The sequence below is a fragment of the Diabrotica undecimpunctata genome, chromosome 1 (assembly GCF_040954645.1).
Source record: "Diabrotica undecimpunctata isolate CICGRU chromosome 1, icDiaUnde3, whole genome shotgun sequence".
Taxonomy (NCBI): Eukaryota; Metazoa; Arthropoda; class Insecta; order Coleoptera; family Chrysomelidae; genus Diabrotica; species Diabrotica undecimpunctata.
In genome coordinates this window covers 110,895,498-110,909,980 of record NC_092803.1, presented here as the reverse complement: position 1 = coordinate 110,909,980, position 14,483 = coordinate 110,895,498, and the positions used below count along the sequence as shown (strand labels likewise).

Here is a 14,483-nt window from a genome sequence, read left to right as displayed (position 1 = left end):
TCTGAAGTACTCCTGTCATTGGCACTCATTGGCGGCTTGCCCACGCAACTTCAAAGGAATGTCGGTTCTCTGTGTTCGTTAGTTCTCTGAAGCAAATGTTCAGTTTAGAGGTGCCTATATTATATACATAACATATATATGTATGTATGTATGTATTATATACATATTCGTGTGAGTGTTAGTGTGTCTGTTACCAGTTTTTCGAATATACTTGAATAAAGCATTTATATATACAGAAAATAAGTTGATGCTCCAAAATATAAATAACATGCTCCAAAATTTTTTTAGAATAACTCCGTTAATTTTTAAGCTACAGTGTCCATTAAAAAAATATTTTGAAGGTAATTTTAAAAGCTACAAGACTAAGTGGATTAAAATATGTTAAAATTCTTTCTTTTTAAATAGTAAAGGGCCAAAGTGCTGATTACAGGTGTGTCAGCCGCTGTATCTCAAACTTCAATTGGCTATATCTCTATTATTTTTCGAGCTACAACAAAAATAAAAAAATCAAAATTTTTGTTAAGAAAAAAACTACATTTTGGTATGGAACCATTTTCACGTATCTCTTATAGTTTTAGATTTATTTTGAAAAAATGTAAATTTTTAGATAATTAAAAAAAAGATTTTTTAATTTAAACATGATTTTTTCAAAAAATACGCATTTTAGACAGGCTAAACTTTTAAAACTTATAATTAACATTAAAATAAAATGAATTGTAGAAGATATACGTTTAATTTCAATTCTGATCGAAATAGTGTTACTTCAAATTCAAATTCTTTCCTTCGTATTTCGCTTTGTTTTAATCAAAATGGCTTTTAACATAGCTCATTTTAAAGGTTTTTTCTAGCTCTTTAAAAAGTGTTGTATTAATTTTTATCAAAAAAGATGTCCATTTTCCGATATTTGATGTTAAATGCATCGAGTATAGTATCCCAAAAACAAAAAGTCATCTTCAAACAATTATAAAACGCTTAGTATTGTACTTATAAAACTTAATAAAAAAACATTCTCTTTGTTTTTTTATAAGCTTTATTTTTGATTATTGTAGATTTTTCAATAAAACGCTTTGTTTTTGAGTTATTCGTACAAAATCATTGGAAAACATGTTCTTTTTTGCGAAAAGTTTACTTTTTCAAGTGCGTATAACTCAAAAAGTATTAATTTAGCGAAAAAAATTTATATGACATTTTTTGTTTAAAATTTGATTCTATATCAATTCCGGGGGTTATTTTGAGTGTAAAAAGTTTAACCTCTTAGATGGGGTGCCAACCGGCCCAGGGGTAGAAGCACACATCGGCACCATATAACTTATGTTTTTTGAGTAATTTACTACTCACTGTAAAAATTTTAGATAAATCGGTGCAGTTATAAAAAATTTAAAGGGAAAATGCCACAGTAACTGGACTACAAATAATGTTTGATCATATTAGGTTAAGTGTACAATTGTCCCATTCTGATCAATACAAAACACCAACTCTGTTAGGTCAGACTAAAATAAAATAAGTTGTCAACTTATGATCAGATCAACTTAGATTTTGTACTTATCATAAACAGATCTACATAAATCAGTTAGGGAGTATTGCGAGTATAGTTAACATAATCTGACCAAATGAAAAAGCTTTTTTTGCTGGTATATATATGTAGTATTAATCACAAATTCGATAAAAATGCACTTATCATTGTCTGACCTATGACCACAGATATTATTTACAATTTTTATTAATTTTGCTTTCCGAAGGGAAATCGAGAGTCAAAATAAAAGTATTTTAAACCAAAGTTGTTGTTAATTTCCAATAAAAATAGTAAATAATATTGAAATGCCAAAGGAAAATAACTTTAGAACAACTTTCGTTAAGTACAATATAACTTAAGATTATGACTTTTTCTTCGAGATAACTACTGAAGAAATATATTAAAAACATATGTAGGCCTTTATCTTTTAATAATAATAGTACATATATACTATATAATTATGAATTACCTGAGATACCCACAAAAAATATGTTTGGGGGAAACAATATATGATATTGCATAAAATATTTGGTATTACAATTTCATTTTGAGACAGAGTGTGAGTAGTTTCTTTTAAAAGAATACATATTCCTTCTGATTTTAGTTATTATAACGTCTAATTTTTCCAACAAATATCGAAAGAAAAAGCTAAAAAATATATCAAAATTGTCAGTAACGTACGTATATTTCCAAAGTTAGAAAAGTACTTTAATAAAAGTTCTAATTCTGTAATATTTTTGGATGATCCTGTTAAAGTGAACCCCATTGAATACAATGAATTTTAAAGCAGAATAAAAGCAACATCAAAACGCGTGTAAACCTTCATTTTTTAAATTTTATAGAACCTGTAGGTCTATTTTAGGTTATTATAATTCACTTATGGCTCTTATTACTAGAAGTCCAGTGAAAAAGTTTGCAAAAATATTGTAAAATTTTTAGCTGCAAAATTATGTATGCTTCACCCTCTCGGCAAAAGTTGTAACTAAAGATCCATTTAGTCCCAAGTTACTCTCTCCTAATAAGGTTCCTTTTGCTTGGGCAGGTTCGGTACGCACAAGATAACCATTTGATACATTCTGAGACCAAAATTTAAACCCATATCTAATAGGCTTCCCTTAAATATGCTGTTTACAGCTACGGTGGCTGTAGTACGGTACCATGTACTCATCAACAGATACTGGTATGGTTTCACAAACTGCCATATATTTTATAAATGAATTGTTTAAATGCTCTATAAGTAATCGTACTTAAGCAAACTTATCATTTTGTTTTGTAGCGGAGTGTTGTCTGAAAAATATAAATTCTCTAAAGTTTCTCTAAACCTATTTCTCGACATTACATTGCTTCATTTCTGAGATACAAATCCAAAACACAAGTACATATCTTTTCTGTGGCTTTGACAATAACCAGAAATAAGTAGAATTGCAAATGATGTGTTTGCATTGCAACTTGTGAAATACGAGTTGCCTCAGCTGGGGCATTCAGTATCTTTGATGAAAACTTTGATGAAAAATCATTGAAATTCATATCATCGGATGATTCAGAATCTCCATTCGAGGAGGATAAATGTATATGTCTGCATAATCAAACTGCATAGTCTGCATAATCAAAAGTTAAATAAAACTGAGTGTGAATGTTTCGTGAATTTTTCTGTAATGTATTGTATTTTTCTTTAATAATATACTCTTTTGACTGCAATAAATGCGAATCCTAAGACCGAATTCATTCTCTCACGCATCGATCATCATTTCTCCTGCCAAAACAAAAACTTCCACCTGAGATATGATGTAATTTCTTCTACAAAGTCGCTATGATGAGTCCTGCTAGAACTAAATACCTATAAGCGATAAAAATTTATTCGTTTTGAGTATAAGAAACCAGTTCACGAAAGGTTCTTGACTAGGTGAATCAATATTTCGTGGAATGCAAATTTTAGATTCCACATGTCGATCCATTCGCCCTCTGTTTTGCTTTGAAAGTTGTAGAAGGCACAGATTTAGGCAATAATCTGAATTTTGATTTCGAAAACTAAGAAATCTTCGAATTTTTTACTTTTTGTTTTTGATGTGATTTCATTTCTCAGTGATAGTGAAGGGCAAACAACACACTTATCATTTCGTGTTGTTTTTCTGGAAAATATCTTCAAGTTAAAGGAACTTTCGTGAAGTCAAATGCACCTCAGAAATATTGATTTCTGTTTTCTACTTTAATATATATATATATATATATATATATATATATATATATATATATATATATATATATATATATATATATATATATATATATGTTTGGATGGGTTGGAGTCAATAAAAAGGGGTATTCGATAACTATTCTTTCTATTGTGTTTACAATTATTTTTTGCAAAAGAAATATTGTTAATAAAATTATGCTGCTATATATATTTAAAAAACACTATTTTAATAAATTACTTTTTTCTCTCGCATTTTTCAAATATAATTTTGAAAAACTTTTGATATTTGGGGGAAATCAAATGTAGTATATAACATTCCATGCAAAGACTGTCATTTAAAATATATTGGCCAAACGAAAAGAACCCTTAAAAGGCGTGTTATATCCCATAAAAGTGATATCAGATGCAACAAGAATTCTTGTGCTCTCAATACCCACTCTATCTCTCTTAACCACCAAATCTACTTTGAGAATATTAAATCTCTAGGAACTAAGAATAATTGCTATAAGAGATCCTGCCTGGAAATGTGTCACATATTAAGGGAAAAAACTCCATGGACAGACGTACTGACATCTCAGCATCATTTATCACTCCTTGCTCTTGAGTAATCCTTAAAATCTTTAGTTAAATGTTATATTTCATAATTTAACTTAGTTACACCTAAATCCGATCAAGACATGGCCTAAATTTTTCGGTTTTTGTCTTCTAAGGAAAAAAAGTAGCTACCATCGATTCTACCTTGATACTTCTAAATTAAATCCCTATATTCATTTCAACGAGAACTTTAGCAATTTTCATACATCACATTCCATGTAAAATCCTTTCCAAAAGGAACCACATGGTGAGTTAAACAAATTCATATCACATTATATTTCATTAATATTCACTAATTCTAGGTTCCTCAACAATGTTCATCGGTACTTTTTATTTCCAACCTTCTTTTTAATTAGAATTATAAATAAATTGACTTTTCTATTCTATCCCAAGCCATATTATTTTTTGTTTTGCTCTTCGGAGTAGTAGATCCCTATCTGTCACAAATAGGCGCCTTTTTAATTACTTTGGTGTCTCTAACAATAAAGTTAACTTTCCTTGCTTTTTTTTAATAAAACATTTTTTTTATTTTTTTCAAATTGTTTCACTAAGCTCAATTAAAACAAGTTACTTTTTCTCCTGGCTTCATGTTTCGATATATTGTACATCAGCGATAGAATAGAATGATTGTATTATATTATACTGTTCTTGTTAACATATTGTGACATTTTTGTGACTTTTTAATGTTTGTATAAATTTAAAAAAAAAAAACTATGTGTTTTTTAAACTGTTACTTTTATTGTATTTATTAAATGTATTTTGTAACACCTCAACATATGCATTTGACATTGTTTGACATCTATATATGACTTTACAATCATTAGAACTGAAGAATTGCAGAAATACTACACGAAACGTTTTCTATTAAAAGATTGAAATAGTTTTTTCATTTTTTTTTTCTCCTTGACCGATATCCTCATTTCAGTGAGATTTTAATCTCACTTACATTGTGTATTTAAATTTAGACGGTCGTACTCATATATATATATATATATATATATATATATATATATATATATATATATATATATATATATATATATATATGTTTGTTTTGAGGTTTCCGCGGGAGCTATATGTGCTGTCACTATTTTTCCGGGTTTGACTCCGCGTTGTTTACAACGCGGAGTCAAACCCGGAAAAATAGTGACAGCATATATATATATATATATATATATATATATATATATATATATATATATATATATATATATATATATATATATATATATATATATATGTGTGTGTACACGAATAGTCATTATGAATAAGGTAGATAAAATTATATTATTGGAAGAGTTTTTGTATTACTAAGTAACATAAAATAATTTGGAGCTTTCCAACCAATTTTATAAAGACTGATGTACGTGTTGAAATTCTTTTTTTCTTTAAGAGCATTTTGGCACTTAAACTCTTATTGTTATTACTTTGATGGATCTTTAATATAATTACTTAAAACCACAGTTTTTCTTTTTTAATTTATAACATTAATTTTGGTGAAGGATCAGATGAGTTTACCAGATATATAAAATTTTCTTCTGTCAAGCTTTTTATAATTAGTTTATTTTATTTTAGATTTTACAACGAATGGAAAATTATAAATCTTCCAAATATGGCAATAGTACTAGCTCTTTTTGTTGGGGCTATAGTAGCTGCGATTTCATATTGGTGGATGGGCATATACAGAATTAGATCTAAACTACACTGGATACCAGAGTTACCTCGACTACCTTTAGTTGGTAATGCCTTGGAACTAAAAAATACAACAGGTAACTATTTTTTTAGTGATAACTTTATTTATAAAGCTCGCAATCTTCTTCCTCCTCTGGTGTCGTAAAATATGCAGCGTGCTGGTTACAGTATACGGAGATATCCTTCTTCATCTCTTCTGTTGTTTTGACCCTGATCTTCTTCCACCTTCGTAAGCTATTCGCCGAACTTCTTCATTTGTAATATGGTTGATCCAATTTTAAATAACTTTCTAAAATACCCTATTTCTACTGTCTATAGGATTTTGTAGTCTTATTTTAACTGACTAGGTCTCGCTGGTTCGGATAGGTCATCATTATCATATTTAGCCACAAAGCTACAAAGCTTTATAAGTGTTTACCTTCAAAATAGTGGTAGCCATTAAATGCGGTAGTCGCAGAACTCTCCGTCGCTGTCTCATTATTTACTGTTATTCTGGTAGTCTCAAGATATTTACTAAATTGAATTTCTCAGCTCTATCTGTTATGTACGTGTATAGTTTTAACTGTGCTTACTTATGGGACTATCTTCTAATTATAAAGACCTTCGTTTTTGTAACATTAACGACTGCACTCCTTTCCCCAGTCTATTAATTAATTAATTTTATTCACTATCTCTGGCAACTTCTCCATGTTGCATGTATAGTAGCTTTATCGCAACATATCGTAGATTATTTATAGGTATTTTATTTAATTTGTAACTTTTTTCATTTTGCTGTAGTATTTCAATTTAAAAATATTTTCTAAATATATATATGTTAAATGACAGTGGCGAAAGGATCAGCGTTTCAGTCTTAGGCTTTATTAGCTACTTACTATAATTATTTTTATATAGTTGTTGGAACATCCTTCAATGTACGTATCAATATTTCAGGTCTAATATGATCAAACACCTTTCGGTATTCGATAAAGCAAATAAAGATATCCTTGCTCTGGTTATAACAATTTTGTGTCAGTTCTGCATAATATTAATAATTATAATAAATGGCCCAGTAAATTAGGCGGATTTGTCAATATTTTTCTCCCACACATGGAATATTTAATATCCTAAAACATATCCAAATCCAAAGTTTCTATCTTTGTTACAGTGTTAACATTATCTAACACCCCATAGGCTGACAACCTTGAGACTTTTTAAGACAAACCTTCCCATATACAGCGCACCAAGCAAATAAGCAAAAATATTTACGATAAGAAATAATTGTGTCTAATATACAAGAGTACTTTTAAATTAAAAATATAGACTAAGTAAATTTATGTAATTCAAATCTTGAGTATGTTGCCTGTGTGAGTAGGTATAATTCAAATAGGTAAAAAGAAATAAGACTTACTCGCAATCAATGTATTCTACCACCAACGGCCGCTTTAGCATACTACAATTTTCTATGCATCCTCAGGTCAACGGTATATGATAAACTATATGATGCCGATACAATGATGATTATTAAATGTTTGAGAAAACATAGTTAAAAAACTGTAATATTAAACTGGTAACCATAACGGTTTGAGGGGAATATATTTTGAGAGATTTATTAAACAACAAAAAACTATTCCTGGTTGCCAGTTCCTCCTGCATACAAGTGATGTCGTTCTACAAAATCTGTCTGTTTAAATCTGTCTGTTTTGTCTTTTTGAATGAGTTCTGTTTGCCCTTAAGTGTTTTTAATTTTAATTGACATCACAATAATTTCTTTTCTGCCCAAATACAGACCGAAATTGGTTTAACTTGGTAATTAACTTGATAATTACAAGTTGGAGTTATTGCACACCCAAACATCGAAAATAGAACACCTTTTTTTTCTATATTGTCACAATGCTGTTTGTTCTAAATAAATAATTTCAATAAATAACACACATGTTCAAACTATACCTCTGCAATAAATATAAATAACTCCATTCCTAGCCTACTTGTTAATTTTTTTCCTTCAGAACTATCCCGTTATTCTTTAAATAGTTGCAGTAAAACCGATGATCACCTGTCAATAGTTTACCATAACAGTTTTTTAACTGTGTTTTCTCAAATATTTAATAATAATCCTTGTATCTGTATCATTTAGTTTAATCATGTATCGTTCTCCTGAGGATAAATAGCAAATTACAGTATGCAAAACCGGTCGTTGGTGGTAGAATAAATTGATTCTGAGTCTTATTCTTTTTCTTTTTACCTATTATGTAATTTACTTGTTGAAGACTAAACTTTAGCTTACTAAGTTTAAAAACATAATATAGCTTAACCATCTTCTTATTTTTTTTAGAAATTCTTGGCAAATTGAAAGAATATCTAAGTCAACATAATGGGTTATGTACCATTGAATTGGCCACTTATAAGTTTATAGTTGCGTCTAATCCTACATTTTTGGAATTCGTGTTGGGCAAAACAGATATTTTAAATAAATCTGATGAATATGAATTTGTGCGTAATTGGTTAGGTAAAGGACTTTTAACAGCTTCAGGTAAGATTAAGTTTTATTTTTAATTGAACTAAAAAAAAACACATGTTAAATAGAATAAGCTGTAATTGGATCTGCTATTGTATTTAGCTATTTTGATTTTGGGACTTCCCTCAGCAGCTTGATTATATTGTTAGTTAAGCCATTAACGTAGGGTAACTTTTTCTAAATAACGATATCTGTTGTCTGTTATCACATTGCTTGTCATATAAAATTTGTGGGTTTGTATACCCACGAACATACATAAGACAGACATTACGAATCCACGACAGACCAACGAATCCACAACCGTATTCACGAATATTCTATATCTGTAAAGCATTCCGATACTACTTCAGTCCCAGCCCAACATCATATTCAGACAGGTCACAAAATAGATTTCGAAAAAGCAAAAACCATCGCTCCTATCCGCTCCTTAAAATCGAGAATTATTTGTGAAGCCATCGAAATTGAAAAATGCCTCAACAGTTTCGACACGCGCGATGGTGCTAAAAGACTGCTGGCAATATGGCAATACACAACAAATAGCTACACACGGTAACACGGGTCGTAACTGGACATTAAGAAGTAGGCAGATTGAAACCTTGGTGCCGTTTGGCGGTTCTCGTATTTCTGGAGAACAAGATACTTGTACATCATGAGTGAGGGAAGTAAACAGATTGAAACACCGAACTGGAACGGAACCATATAACTCTTGATAATAACTCCAAAATGTGTGCTGAAACGTTGAGTTTTAAATTCTCAAAGTTGTTCTCCTTGAGAACTTACTTACACTACGGAATCGTGTATATGATCAGTTTAATATATTGTTGATATTTATTTTTCAACTTCATCAGGCATGCTACAAAATTATCAAACAATTAGATAAACATAACATTCACAATATTCTCACTTACGAAATGTTGTATCTTTATTATATAAAACAAGCATCATAACAACACATGGTTTTCCACGTACGAGTAGAAAGTCACTGATTAAGGCTTATATTTTTCCGCATGTGTTATTAGGGATAAAGAGGATATACACACACTGAACAATTCCCCTTCGTTGGCTCAGTGAAGATGTTCGTTCAGTTGTAGTGGAAACACCAAATAATAGTAGCAGAGTTTATTGTAGAGACGTACACTATGGGTGTAGACCCGGGATTACTTTGAGTAGAGACTGATGAAGTTGATCGTTGAAGACTATCAAGTTCGTTGAGTGAATATTGATTGAATGCCTCTCTAGGCAAGAGATCTTAGTTTTATATAAACTTTAATTGGGTCAATATTTTCGCGGACCTCGCGTGACATGTGTATTTAATTTATGTACATAGTTTAACTTTGTCAGCACTTTTGACTGATGTCCAAATTATATTATTGATAATTGACCAAATGTGTATGTAACCTAATTAACTACGTGTGTGTATTTAATAACAAATAGATTCATTCGGTCTACTGGGTGATAAAATTATACTGTCCAATTTCGGATATGAATTCTAAAGATTTGATATTGGACACACACGCTGTGTATATCGTGGGGACAACACGTTTAACTATCGAGTTGTTTGATATTTTTTTTATAGTTTTTCAGAATTTTGAAATATTACAGTACATGTCGCTTAGCTTGCAAGTGTCTTGATTATAATTAACTGACTTTTTTATTTTTGTTTATGTTGTACATTTCGAGAAATAATATTTTTTAATTATTTTCTATATCCAAGATCTTAACATATGTTAAATTAAATGTGTGGCCTGTTGTGTTGGAATGGTGTGATACTGCACAAAAATTTTTCTCTGGTTTGCAATTACTTTTGTGTTGCGTAATTCTTTGTTTTAACTACTGCTATGTTAGCCCTATATACCGTTCATCACATTTGAGACAAGAAACTTGTTAAATGAGATGACTTTGACTTAGAAGCGATGTCTGGTCTTTAATCTTCGATAACTCTTTAATTATCGATTTAAATCTCCAATCAGTCCCATTCTAGCAAACATAGTTTTAAATCATCTATTCAATATAGTAATTCCGCGACTACCGTTTAAGTTACGGTTACCGTTTATAAACAAATATGTGGATAATCTGATAAGTGCGATTCCCTGTTGTTCCTGTTTTCTCCAACATCTTTTCAATCTCTTTTATCCTTTTTTTGAAACAACGGCGGCATCTTTGCTTTTTAACGAAGACATTTTGTAGTCAAGAGAAGAAATTTTAAAAGTAAACTTTATTTTCTTAAGAAACAATGTCTGTAAAAACGTAAAAACTTTGGACATATGAGAAAAATCTTTTGAAATATCACAAAAAACTTTATATCATTAGAAGCTTTACTTTTTAAAAAACAATATCCGTAGAAACTTTTGAAATATCAACAGAAACTTTAGTTTTTAATGATATAATATCACCAGAAACTTTGGTCACATCAATTTATATTTAAATGGGAATAAGCCACAATTAAAGGTTAAAATACGTTTATTGACGTTTCAATTTCCACTTCGGAAATCGTTCTTAAAATACAAACATTAGTAAATTAAACAAATTTTGTTTTTTGTTACTTAGTGAAAAAATTCTTCTAATAATTTAATTTTATCTGACTCATCTATATTGACAATTCAGACATACCTTATACATTTTAAAGTAGAAGACTTTAAAATGATATTGCCAATATTGTTGAGTTGCTAAATGAGACCAATTGTGTCGCTAATTCCTCGGCAGAATGTAGTAGGATCTGGTTACCCATATTGAAAGAGGAAGTTATTAAAAGGAAAATACCAGTATTGGTAAGTCAGTAACATATAGAGAATACATCATTTATGTTTTTTAAATAACAAACATATAAAATCGGAATTTGGTGTTTATTGAAGGTAAACTAAATGCACGATCAAATACTTACCATGTCGGGATAGTAGATATTATGAGGTTTTTTTTCCTGGTTTTTTCCTCATAATTTACTATGGAATCACTAACAGGAGAATTTTACTGTCATCGTGGCATGTATTTGTCTTTTTAAAGACAAATTACATGTTATGATCTTTTCTGACGGATATTCTCAAGTTAAAGTTGATTTCATGTAATCAAATGAACTATCTTATAAGTAAAGTCGTCCCAGGAACGCAACTCAACAATATTGGCAATATCATTTTAAAGTCTTCTACTTTAAAATGTATAAGGTATGTCTGAATTGTCAATATAGATGAGTCAGATAAAATTAAATTATTAGAAGAATTTTTTCACTAAGTAACAAAAAACAAAATTTGTTTAATTTACTAATGTTTGTATTTTGAGAACGATTTCCGAAGTGGAAATTGAAACGTCAATAAACGTATTTTAACCTTTAATTGTGGCTTATTCCCATTTAAATATAAATTAATTAAAAATGCCACAAGAAAATAGCTTCAGAACAATATTTGGTCACATCAGAAGAAACTTTTGAAATCGATGAGATCACAGCAACATGCTTGTTCTTAATGTTTCTGGATTAAGACCCACTTCTTCTAGGCCGTTCTATTGTTCATTTGACTAATTTAACTATTTTTCCAACATAATTTGGTTCTCTATCTTCAAGTTCACGTCGTAAATCGGACATTTTAAAATATCGTTAACTCTTGTTGTCATTTTTCACAGAGTTTATTTAAATATCCCGCTCCTGACATCAATGTAACGTCTATTTTAATTTATTTGCAGTCTTCTAACAATAACACAATTAATTTATAACATGTATTTCCTTAACCGTACAAATGTATATTTTCGATTGACATATTTAGATTGTAATTTCTCTTTATATATATTTCGTGAAATGCTTCCATAGCCTAGTAGAAATTTATCGGCGCCGCTAGAACACCTTGGAATTATTTCGACAGCGATAGCTTCTTCGAACATACTAGCAACTGATATAAATGCATATAGAATACATACTTTTCAAATGGAAGAAATTGTCATGGCTATTATACTTAAAAATTGTCCTGTAGATGGCGACTGTATAAACTTTATTATATTATTTCTAGATTTCTACACATTTAAATTAAAAAATTGAATCACAAATTGGTATTAAAAGTTAAAATAATATTTTATTTTCTAAAAAAAAATATGGTGCATGATTAGAATTTGATCTTTAATTTTATAAAATCGCTATATAAAAATTTAAAGCTCAGCATCCACAACCTCACTCTTTCATATTGCATCATCAGTAGTAGTTTGTTTACGAGGGATATTGCGGTCGCGATGGTGAAGGGGAGATCACAAATGAGCGGTGCCTAGTGGTACAGGAATGAAAGTAAGATCTGGTTCCCGAACTGTTCCCAAACAACATTTACCGAAAAATGACAGGGAAGTGTGCTTCTATATGCACTTATATTCGTTGATACTACTCAAAGATCAAATCAGCGGCTTAGCAAGTTCTTGGCGTAACCCTATATATTGTTGCTAAAGAGAACTATTTAAAAAAATTTTAAAAGTAATTTTACAAAATTTGAAAACGTGTAAAGTGATGGTTTGAGTATTTTATTTTTAAAATTTGATGTTTTTAAATTATACATGTTTCTGTTTTAGGCCCAAAATGGAAACGAAGTAGAAAAACACTGACTCCTTCGTTTCACTTTTCGATTCTAGATGTCTTTGTCGAAACATTTGATTCCAACGCTGCACTTTTAGTGGATCTATTGGATAAAGAAACTAACAAAGATAGTTTTGATATATATCCGTATCTTAAAAACTGTGCCCTGGACGTTGTGTGTGGTAAGTAATAATGTGTGATTTAATAATTACTTAGGGCGTAATATGAAGAAAATATGCATGACTATTAGTTTATGATTTTCCAGATGAATTTTTATCAAAGGAGTCTTTACGTACTGAATACCGATGATGATAAACTTTGTGTTTAAGTTTAGGTGTTTAGGTTTGATACTCCGTTTTAGTAAAAACTACGTTCGTTTTGTCGGGGTAGTAATAAACACAGCCAAGAAGTGCATGTCTAGAGAATATCGAAAAGAGTATACCGCAGATTGGCGTTAAAACAATGAGATCATTTACAAAAATTTTCTCGATACTAGCAATCAAGAAATCACCGGCTATCTTATCTCTAGTATAAATATACCAATAAAGTAAAAATGGACTAAGATTAAGAAACCTAAACTTCTAAGCATCAAGTCGCAAAGTAAAACTTGCAGATGGAAAAGCCATTCAACAATAAAACGCTGCTATATGTTGTGTGTGTGTGTGTGTGTGTGTGTGTGTTTTATTGGCACTGGTTTTGACAACCAACTGGCCAGTCAATTTGTTTTGAGTTCTCTCTTTACACAAGATATTGTTAGTATTTAAATTTAAAACTATTGTATTGAGAATTAAGACATGTAATGTTAGAAACTTACTTACTAGTTTACTCTGTTTTTGCTGTTTTATTTTTTGTATCTTTTTTTTTATTTTTCTTTATTTTTTTTTTTTCCTTTTTTTTATTTTTTTTTTATTTTGTTTTATTTTTTTTTTATTACTACGCTAAGACATAAACCCGATTCGACACCTCGGAGGTTTAGATCTTCTTAGTAACTTTTTTTTTTATTTTATTTTTTTTTATTTTTTTATTCTTTATTATTTTTTTTTATTGTTTTTTTTTGTCAGAGCTTTAATTTTAAACAATTAATATGACCATATAAAATTTTATATACATCAAGATTCTTTGACTCCAAAAGATGTGTTAGATTAGAAGGTAATTGAACATTAAGTTGAACTAGCTTGGTAAAAAAATTTGATATTTCAATAAAATGTAAAGGACATTCTAACAGCATATGTTGTAGATCAGCTAGCTCCCCACATATACATTCATTATTATTTGTCAGTCCTATTTTGCTTTTGTATACTGGAGTCATACAGTGATTGCTTCTTATTCTACAAATAGTTTTGATGAAGCCTCTGTTGGAAACTTGTTTAAACCATGTCTTGACGGAAATTGTGGGTTGGATTCTTTTATAAAATTTGCCTTTGTCTGAATTGTTGTAGTGTCCCTGCCATTTTGT

The 14,483-nt window shown here is 29.7% G+C and overlaps 1 protein-coding gene across 2 annotated transcripts in view; it reads left to right on the top strand.

The window, feature by feature from the left end:
• LOC140452387 (cytochrome P450 4d8-like) overlaps nucleotides 1-14,483 on the top strand; it is a 63,549-nt gene that overhangs the window by 15,110 nt on the left and 33,956 nt on the right. The window contains exons 1-4 of one of the 2 annotated variants that reach the window (XM_072546607.1): nucleotides 4,459-4,548; nucleotides 5,877-6,070; nucleotides 8,305-8,502; nucleotides 13,024-13,209. In XM_072546607.1, coding sequence (XP_072402708.1) covers nucleotides 5,914-6,070; nucleotides 8,305-8,502; nucleotides 13,024-13,209 — 541 coding nt within the window. In that variant the 5' untranslated portion in view covers nucleotides 4,459-4,548; nucleotides 5,877-5,913. Of the gene's footprint in view, nucleotides 1-4,458; nucleotides 4,549-5,876; nucleotides 6,071-8,304; nucleotides 8,503-13,023; nucleotides 13,210-14,483 lie in introns of those variants that run through there. The other variant, XM_072546616.1, reaches the window with a different exon arrangement.